Below are 10567 nucleotides of genomic sequence, written 5' to 3'. Positions count from 1 at the left end.
CAATCTCAGAGACTGTAGCATGGAATAAGCCACACAAAACTATATAAGCACTGCGTCCTTATTTGTGGGCAGCTGTGCGAAAAGCACCTTGATATATTTATTAATGTAACAGACCACAGATGGCCAACAGACGTCTTCTCAAATGCTCTTGGTCAGCAGCTAGCTGCTGCTGGGAGACAGAACAGTAGGAAGGTTTCTGAAGTTATTTTTGGTCCCCATTGGAAAAAAAAAAGGGGGGGGCTCCAGTTGATGAACAGCGCCTGTGTTGGATTGCAGGAATGAGGAGAGTCAGCCCACGTGCTTGGTATCTTCCATTTCTATGCTATTTGTTTTTTGGTTGGTTGTCTTCACTAGATTTGAGATGATCTGTGGCAATATTTATGCAATATCTCTACCTTAGACCCTCCCTTCATCTTACTTTCTCAGTTTCAGAGATCAGGTCAAATGTCAGCCTTCTTTCCACCTCATTCTGTATTCCTCACCTCCCTGACTAATTTCAAAAGGAGTGGACAGGTAACCGGCTGAACAAAGAGGGCCCCAAAGAGGTAAGGGCTTCTGTGAGCATCTGGCTAATTTTCTCTCAACTTTTGGAGGCTGAACATGGGAGAGAGGGAAGGGCCACCCTAGGACAGAGGTGGATGGGAGTATGGGAGCCAAAGGCTGTGTGGAAGGCATGATGACCATGCTGGGTGGTTAGGGACCGAGGCTGGGAACCCTTGGGCTGCCCCCCGAAGGCCCCTCTAGAGCCACAGTCCAGGTGTGGATCCCATCCGAGATGCTTCTCTGCTCCAGAACTATTGCTACTCAGGGCACGATGAGGTCCTCGGACCCAAAGCCTGCTCTCGCCTTGGAGGGGCAGGAAGACTTGGATAAGGATGCTAACCCAAGAGTCCCTGCCATCCCAACAGTCTCCGGAGGGTTCCGGCATCATAGAAACGTAACACTGTTCCTCTTGCTTATAAAATCTAACACTGGCTTAGACATTCTGGACTCTTGGTGAGGGTTCCAGCATCTGAAGCCCCTCAATTCCCTTCCAGGATGAGAAGCCCACCCAGGGGGCCTTCACTTCTCACCATGCGGGCCAATGAGGGGTTTTCCCTCGCAGAAGGACTAAGAAGTGAGGAGCTGTGGGAAAATGTGGGTCACTTTTAAGGCAGACAGTTTGGTTGTGTGGGGGTTTTTCCTCACCTAGTCCTACCACCGTGGGGTACTCAATGTATAGGACAGAACAGCCGGGAAGGTAGCAGCAAGTGTGGTCCCAAGGCAAGATGTGGGGGGTGTGGGGGATATTATGGCCTCAAGCCGGGGTCTGTTATAATACCTTGACATTGCAATCCTAAGCCATTTCCAGCTTGGCCTCGAACCCTGGGGGCTTCGCATACCTTGGATTCTTTACCTCTTCCTCAGGTCCTACTTCCCTAGAAGGGAGGTGATCAGAGACCATTTCACCTCCAATCCCAGAGGACTGCGCACTCAAGCACACCTTACATATTCTAAGCCTCAGGCTGTGAGCTATGTTGGCATTTAACACTTGGTCTTAGCAGTTTCTGTAACTCTCTTTCTCCCAAGGACAGTGATGGTTTGGAGCCTGGGAGAGAAAGGATTGAGTCTGGCCCCGTCTCTCTCTGCTCAGTCTCCAAAACTGCCCTCCCACGGGTGTCTGCATGGGTGCGTATGCATGCATGCCTGCTAACCACAGATGGGCACACTCCTAGATACAGAATATGTTTCTCGCTGCAGTCGTGTGACAAATGGTTAGAATTTTAGGAGGCTCAGGGACTGCACGCTGTACGTGCAACCTTTCTAAGACTTTGAGATGGGATTCCATTCCATCATTCAACATGGCGAGACTTGGTTCACACGCCTGTACTCCGAGTCCTTCCTGGGTGAAATTAAAGGCAGACCGGTTGGGTGCTAAGGATCCCTGGTGTGGAGAGGCCATTCCGTGGAGCAGCTGACTGTGAAATCAATACCAAAGGGATGCGGGTCCTGGCGTTGGGAATTCTTTGACAACTCCTTGTCCTTCCTTAGCCATGGCTGTATCCTCGGAGGTCTTTCCGGGTGTGTTCTTGGGCCTGGGGGTCCCGGCAAGCACAGTCACCCTGTAGGTCACAAGACATGGGGAAGGGTGTGACCTGCAGAGAGAAAGGCAGAAGAGATGAGTCAGGTGCTTGGGGCTGAAACAGAAACTTCTAGAGAAGCAGTGCAGGGCAGAGGGTTCATCACTGGGTGTTGGGGCAGCAGATTCAAGTCCAAGTCATGCCTCCGCTTCTTGCTAGCCTTATGATAAGGTCTATCAGGATCCCATGGGCATTATCATAGCTGTTTACGTTTTCAGGGCCATGTATTACAGGCCAGGCAATGTGCTAAATGCTTTACAACCAGGAAAGAACTGAATTCTTCAACAATTCTGTAAAGTGAAAGTGGAGTCGCTCAGTCGTGTCCGACTCTTTGCAACCCCATGGACTATAGCCTAGCAGACTCCTCCGTCCATGGGGTTTTCCAGGCAAGAATACTGGAGTGGGTTGCCATTTCCTTTTCCAGGAGATCTTCCCAACCCAGGGATTGAACCCAGGTCTCCTGCATTGTAGGCAGACACTTTACCGTCTGAGCCACCAGGGAAGTCCACCTCTGTAAGACAGGCACTAGAACAACCGCCCTTTTACAGGTGGGGAAACTGAGACTCAGAAAGTGGCAGGCATTTGCCCAAAGTGGTGGTGGTGGTGGTGGTGGTTAGTTGCTTCAGTCGTGTCCAGCTTTTTGCGACCCTATGGACTGTAGCCCACCGGACTCCACTGTTCATGGGATTTCTCAGGTAAGAATACTGGAGTGGGTTGCCATTTCCTCCTCCAGGGGATCTTCCCAACCCAGAAATCAAACCATCTCCTGCGGCTCCTGCATTGGCAGGCGGGTTCTTTATCTCTGAGCCACCAGGGAAGCCCAAACCAATAAGTGACAAACCCAGTACTTAAAGTAAGGCAAGCAACCTCTAAAGCTACGACCAGCCTGGACAGCACATTCAAAAGCAGAGACATCACTTTGCCAACCAAGGTCCATCCAGTCAAGGTTATGGTTTTTCCAGTGGTTATGTATGGATGTGAGAGTTGGACTGTGAAGAAAGCTGAGCACCGAAGAAGTGATGCTTTTAAACTGTGGTGTTGGAGAAGACTCTTGAGAGTCCCCTGGACTGCAAGGAGATCCAACCAGTCCATCCTAAAGGAGATCAGCCCTGGGTGTTCTTTGGAAGGACTGATGCTGAAGCTGAAACTCCAATACTTTGGCCACCTCATGCGAAGAGTTGACTCATTGGAAAAGACTCAGATGCTGGGAGGGATTGGGGGCAGGAGGAGAAGGGGATGACTGAGGATGAGATGGCTGGATGGCATCACTGACTCGATGGACGTGAGTTTGGGTGAACTCTGGGAGTTGGTGATGGACAGGGAGGCCTGGCATGCTGCGATTCATGGGGTTGCAAAGAGTCGGACACGACTGAGCACCTGAACTGAACTGAACTGAACTGACTGAAGCAACCTCTCCCCGAGCCTCAGGTTCCTCCTAGCTGTGAAGTCAGTAGAATCAGACCTGCCTTGCACTGTGGACTCTGAGGGCTGAATGAAATCATGGGTGAAAAGTTGTCATGTACCACATGAGAGTTGGTTAAGAGATTTGTACAATGGAATATCTAATTTCTAGGACTGTTGTGGTGATCCACTGGTATAAACAATGCGATAATGTCCTTTAGGAAAACCTACCTCTTTGCACATATTGGTAATTTTGATTTGGGGATTATGAAAAGGGCAAAAGCTTTTGCCAGCAAGCTCTGACCACCTTCTAGGACAATGATCCCCAACCTTTCTGGGACCAGGGACCAGTTTCGTTGAAGACTGTTTTTCCATGGTCCTGGGTGGTGGGGGATGGTTTGGGGATGATGCAAATGCATTACATTTAATGTGCACTTCATTTCCATTATTATTACATCAGCTCCATCTCAGATCGTCAGGCATTAGATCCCAGAGGTTGGGGACCCCTGTTCTAGAGCGCCTGAAATCCTGGAGGGGAACATTTCACAGAGAGAATTTTTTTGCAGAAAACTAGGTTGAGGGGTCGGTCCTAGGAGCAGATTTTAGCATAAGAAAAAGTGAGCAGTGCACGACGTGACACTTTGATATATGTATAGATTATAAAATTGGGGAAAAAGAAAAAATAAGAGGCCCAAATTTCATTTCCCAGTCCATCCCTTCACATGCTTTGTGATCTTGGGCTGGCTTTCCTTTCTAGAAACTGTGAGAAAGAGCCCAGCAGAGTGAACGTCCTCCCAACACGGCAAAGGATCTGTCTTTGCAAAGAGCACAGAGCGGTCCCTGCTTGAGCCCCAGCCTGGGCTGACGCAAGTGGATTTCACCTCATTGCATCATGACATTTGCATAGAGCTTTCCCCAGAGGGACCCCATCTGCGCAGATGGATGTAATGGCCTCATTCACCTCCTGCCTGGGCAGGGTCTCGAGTGCTCACAAGGCTCAGAGAGCATCTTTGTCCCTCTGGCTGTGGGCTCGTTCTCCTGAACACTTTTTCTCCCTGCTCCGTGTCCTTCTTTCTTCCCTCTTTGCCTCCCCAACCTCTCTCCATCCTGCAACTTTTCAATAATTTAAAAGTGTAAGAATGAACCAGAAGATTGAAGTTGAAGCCCCAGCTCTCTCACCTAATTGAGGTGTGACCTTGAATAGGTGACAATTTCTCTGAGCCTCAGTGATCTTTCCTAAAAGGGAAGAGGCGAAAGCATGCCCCTCCAGTGGCTGTGACAAGGGGTAATGAACTAGCTGATAAAATGAGCGTAGCAAGCAATACTTGCCGCATGCCGGGTGTGCCTCTTTCTCGGTAAGCAAGGCGGGGACTGTGTCAGCCTTGCTCACTCTTGTGTCCCCAGCATCTAAGCTGCAGAATACGGATGCAGGTCTGTTCGCTTCTCCCTCTCTCTGACTCTCACTGCAATATGGCTAATGCAACTCCTCATTTCCCTCTTCAGTTCCAGCTCACAGGTCTGGGATGCCCTGGTGAGCACCCCTACAGCTACCCCTTCCATGCAGAGCCTTGCTGCATTCAGCTGCTCACGGTGCCCTGATTCCAGGACATTCCCCAGCCTCCATGAGTGTGCAGGGGCTGTACCGTCCCATCTTACATGTTCTTCCACAACTTCTTCACCGCCCTAAGAAGCAGAGAACGTTAGACTTGGGAGAGACCTAGAGAAAATCCTCCAAAGTGGGGAGACTGAGGGCAGAGCCAGGTCCAGATCTAATAGCTGAGGTCCAGTGGGGAGACCCTGTGAGCAGAGAGGCCTGGATTAGCATCCTTACTTGCTGAAGACTTCAGTAAGGCCTCATACTCGCTGAACAACTGTGGGAAAAACCCCTTCACTGCCATCACCCTGAATTTGTGTATCTAGAAAACGATGATGAAAAAAACAAATACAGCAAGTCCTCTCCATACGAATGAGTTCCATTCCCAGAGCACGTTTGTTAAGTCTAGTGTGACCCTAAGTCCAACAAAATTAGCCTAGGTACCCAACTAACAATTGTCTCTAGTACTATATAGACAATCGTCTATATAGTACTGTACAGTAACAGGTTTATAATACTTTCTGCACAATTAATACATAAACAAACACAAAAAGAAAACATTTTTAATCCTACAGTACAGAAACTTGAAAAGTACCATAGTTCAATGACTGGCATACAGGGGCTGGCATGGAGTGAACAGGCAAGAAGAGTTACTGCCTGGAGGGAAAATTGAAGGATCATCAGTGATCGGAGACAGAGGAAGAGGCAAGCTGCAATCCCACTCACGCCCGACGTCGATGGCACAGGTTCTGGTTCCTCGCTGGAACCAGATGCACGTTCCCATCTTTGCAAGTTTGCACCTTGAAGGTTCGTATGTAGGGGACTTCCTCTACTGCAGTTCAGATGGTTGCAAGGACTCAACAGAAAAGATGCAAAACCTCCCAGAACGCGGTCTAACACCCGGGTCGCTCAATGCTGAGTCGGCTTCCCACAGGCTTGTACCTCCTGCTTGTGACCCCCTTCCTGCCTTCCTCCTCCCCGACGTGAGCGGCCTCGGTTTCCCCCGGGCCCGTTCCATCCCCTTGCCCGCGTTCTAGTGTTAGGATGACCCGGTGGCCGCTCCCATCTTCTGCACAGTGTATTCTCTCACTCTTCCCACTGGGCTCCACGATTCTTTCGGGACAGCCTCACATATGGTTTCTCTCTCCTGCTTCCTGCTGCACCTCACCCAGGCAAACGTGCAACAGATTCCGTCTCTTAGGATAAGACACAAAGTCCTTAGTGAGAGTTCAAGGCCTTGCCTGATCTCCACACCCTTCTTAGACCTCATCTGGTTCCCTTCATCCCCTCGCTCTCTGCGGCTTGTTTGTTTCCTGTTTCCTCAAAGACTCCAGGTGTTTTCTTGGGTTTAAGTCTTCAGCTGTTCCTGTTCCTCCCTGCTCCTGTGCTTTCCTGGCCAGCTCCTCTTCATCCACCAGGTCTTACTGCAAGCCCTGCCTCCTGCCTCCTTAGCCTGACCTAAGACGGGACCATCACGCTCCTCCCATACCCTAGCATTCTATCCCTACGCCATTCTTGGACGGAGTCACGTCTGCGCCTGTATGCCTGTGCTGTCTGGGCAGGGGCCATGTCTGTGTTGTTGCTTTTTAAAATACGTATTATTTGGCCGTGCTGGGTCTTAGCCGCGGTATGTGAGATTGTTTAGTTGTGGCACGTGGCATCTAGTTCCCTGACCGGGGATAGTATCCAGGCCCCCTGCATTGAGAGCGTGGAATCTGAGCCATTGGACCACCAGGGAAGTCCCCGTGTCTGTGGCTGACCTCTTCATCTACCACGTGGCAGGCATTCAAAGGACCCATGACTGGAGGGACATATGAAAGCACAAATACCCAGGGACACCAGTCAGGGGGCCTCTGCTCTTGCACTCCTGTGCTGCGTGACTTCATACAAGTCACCTCCCTTCTCGGGCTTCAGGTTCCCTATCTGTACACCGAATTGATTTTAATGATCTCTACCTTCCCTTCTGTCTGAGACTCCTTCTCAGCCCCAGAAAGGTGGAAGGCGATGCCCTGGGCAGAAAAGACCAGGAAATGCTGCCCTTCTCCACAGCTTGTGCCTTGCACATCCCCCTTTCTGCCACTCCAGTCCCAGGGGCTTCTCCAGAGTTATCAGCCAGCAGGGCCCTATGATACCAGGGAGCTTCTCAGGTCCGTGCGGGCACCCTGGCTGTGTGGGGCCTGATGTGTTCACATGCTTTCCTCCTGGCCCGGCCCAGGCAGTTTCAGCGTTCCCCTAAAGACATGGGTCTGGATCCGCAGGGCAGGAACCTTAGTCGGAACACAACAAAGTCTAGAAGGTTTGGTCTCAGGGGGACGATCGGGGATGCTCCTTGTGCCCTTCCATGCTTGTAAATGCAGGCGCATCAACGGAGCCCTTGCTAGGGCCCTGGGAGCACCTTGCTCGACCTTCGGCAGGTAGGTACCTATGGAGCTGGACTCCCCATCGGTGAGACAAGGGATCTGGTGAGGAGCAATGCCACCTCCGTACCAGCCCGCAGAGGTCCCGGTGTGGAGGACAAGCGTGGTATCTTGCCCTTCTTCTCGCCTCTCCGTGACCTGCCTGTTCAGAGCCTGCCTCGGGGGTCTCTACTCACAGGCATCCTTACTGACTGGGCATCTACAACTCGTAAGAGAAGGTGGAGCCCGCCTGCCCCACCCACTCCCGCAGGTGTCCCCTGGTCTGACCTGGAAGAGACACGCCCAGGTCCGGTCCACGGCTGTGTGCACACACACGCAGCCACTGCCTGAGGCCACCGTGCAGGATGGTTCCCACGTGGCTCCACCCAGGCTCGAGAGGCTGCTGTCCTCTAGCTACCCAGCTTACAGATGGTAAAATAGAGGTCTCGGCCTGTCTCAGACCTGCCCTGGAACTCACTACTTGTCAACCTGCTAGATGCTGCAGGATATTAAGCCCCCACTCTGGACACCAAGAACTTATCGGCAAGCCCGAACAAGAGGGGGAAGGCAGCGCTCCGTCCCCCATCCCGGCCGAGTGCTACGGGGCGTGTTTAATGGTCATTCGCCTCCTACCTCTTATGGTACCTGGCGCCCCGTTACTCACCCTTCCCAGCAGCTCTCATAAGGCAGCTATTCCCACAATCCTCGTTTTACATCTTAGAGGGAATGAAGATGCGAAGAGGTGAGTCATTTGTCTGGCAGGGCGCCTTGGACCTGCGCCCCAATTTGTAACTGCTCCCCGGCACTGTTCCCCCAGGAGGCAGGGTCCCCTTTCACAGAAGAAGAAGCTGAGGTCTGGTAGAGACGAGTCCCATCCCAATAAAGCTGGCTCCAAGCCTGACTCCCAGATGCCCGGCTTCCCCGAGCAGCTTTCCACCTTCTCCCCCGGATGGCCTCCCAAGCAAACCTACCACCCACGGCATCAAGGCCTCGGCGGCCAGTTTACATTTGGGATTCCCAGCATCGTGCAGCTAGGCTGTCCCATAAACGGCTTGGCCACCCACTCTGGGATTCTGTCAACAAGCCCAGGTCGGTGATGGAAGGCCAAGGTTCTCGCTTTTTCCTCTAGGCTGGAGACCGTGCTCAGCACAGGGGTTTCAACCCAGGGGTGAGCTGCCCAGGGTAACCCCTCCACCCGCGTGTGAGCGGCTCAGGAACGCAGCCTTGCCAATGCCACGGGGGCCTGGCGGAAGGGCTGTCTGAGGTTGGCTTCTGACTCACTCAGCAGGGCGGTCACAGCAGAGGGTGGGCGGCGTGGGGGAGCGGGAGGCGTGCTGCAGTGAAGGTCAGAAAGCCTGACTGTCCACCCGCCCACGCGGGGCCCTGGGCGACTCGCTTCACTACCATGAGTCTCTGGGTCACCGCAGTGTTGATGGAAAGACTTAGTGACCTCAAGCAGACCAAGGCCTGATGCTGGGGCTCCTCTATAGCTCCCCTGGGACTGTGCAGATCTGTGCCTGGCACGGGGCATGCAGCAGTCAGGGAATGCCAAAGCTTGCTTAGACGCGGGTAGGTGGAGGAGAAAGCGCGAAGTCTGGGTAATGTGGAGGAGTGCCCCCGGTTAGACAAGGAGACCTGGTCTGAGTCCTTGTGTTGTTCGCAGTGGAGCAGTGTAAGGTAGCGAAATGCTAGCAGGCGGACTTCTTTGCAGGGAGGGGGATTCCGTCTGCCTATCTATAAGACAGAGGAAATAACAGTCCTGCCATGCAAAAGTGTTTTGGATAAAGTATAAAATCAAGGACAACACTTGCATAAGGCCTGGTGTAGAATTCGTGCTCACTAAATGATGTCGGTGACAGTGGTGATGATGTGGTAATGCCACTGATGATGGTTGTGATGATCGTCACTCTAGGGGGATAGAAAGGCCTGGTTCTTTTCATAGGATCAAGTTTGAAATGAGTGTTGAATTCACCCACAGGAAAAAAAAAAAGTCAAAGTTACACCCCAAGTGGGGGAAATCCTAACACTCCAGAAACCAGTGGGTGGAAGAATTAGTCTATTTGGCTTAGTCATTTGCCTACTGTCTTACTAATCTTCCAAGTTGAGCACATGTGTTCCCTCTTCCAGGAAGCCTTCTAGGATTCTCTCGGCTGGTTCAGTCTTTAAAATCATCGAATACTCCCACCGCTCCCTAGATAAAGTTCAGACTCCCCAGTGTGGCTTATAGAAGCCTTGCTCGCGCCCCAGATTCACCTCTCATGCCTTCACCTCGTGCACTGTGCTCTGGCCCTTTTCAGGGAATCAGAGTTTCCTGACTGTGTTCCCTTGTTCTGGGCTTTGCACAGACTCTGCACTCTACCGGGAACATGCTTCTCTCTCATCTTTCTCTCTGGCCTTCCCCTCACTACTTTTACCTGGGTAAGACCTGCTGCGACTTCCCCGCCTCACCTCTAACATGGTCTTCTCTGAGGAGCTCTGGTGATTGGCCTCAGTTGTTGGGTCTCCATTAGCATTTCCTGGCCTTTCAGCGCCTGCCCATGGGTCCCCATGACCTCATGGCTGGGCCTGGCCCCTCTGCTCATGGCCTAGCACAGTCGCTATCACATAGCAGGTTCTCAGCAGTAGGGGACATGGGAACTTGGGATATAACAATGATGAAAATAAATGCACCTTCTCACTCTCATGAAATTTTTCTTCCAACAGCAAGAGGTATCGAAATAGCCAGGCAACGAATAATACATACATTCTCACAGTATGTGCCAAAGTGATGTGTGTTATGAAAGGAAGGAAGACGTGGAAGCCGAGGTCAATGGTGCAGAAGGGCCAGAGGTGATGGAAGGCGGGTGGTCAGGGTGGGGCACGTTGAACACACAGAACTTGGGCAAGAGACTTGGAGTGAGTCATAAGGATGAACGGAGAAGAATGTTCTTGGCCAAAAGAACAGCTCGTGGTGAAGGCTGGAAGGTAGGAGGGTGTCTGGCCTGTGTGCAGGGTGGCAAGGAGTCCTGAGGGCTGGAGAGAAGTGGAGGAAGGCACCAATAGTGGGGGTCTTGGGG

General features: G+C 51.9%; 1 protein-coding gene across 1 annotated transcript in view; it reads right to left on the bottom strand.

Annotated features, from left to right (window-relative positions):
• PAPPA (pappalysin 1) overlaps window positions 330-10567 on the bottom strand; it is a 259119-nt gene continuing 248881 nt past the window's right edge. The window contains exon 22 of the mRNA XM_018052683.1: window positions 330-2135. Within this exon, the coding sequence (XP_017908172.1) occupies window positions 2028-2135 (108 nt within the window). The 3' untranslated portion in view covers window positions 330-2027. The remainder of the gene's footprint in view (window positions 2136-10567) is intronic.

This window comes from Capra hircus, chromosome 8 (assembly GCF_001704415.2).
Source record: "Capra hircus breed San Clemente chromosome 8, ASM170441v1, whole genome shotgun sequence".
NCBI lineage: Eukaryota > Metazoa > Chordata > Mammalia > Artiodactyla > Bovidae > Capra > Capra hircus.
This window is presented reverse-complemented; position numbering and strand designations above follow the sequence as displayed.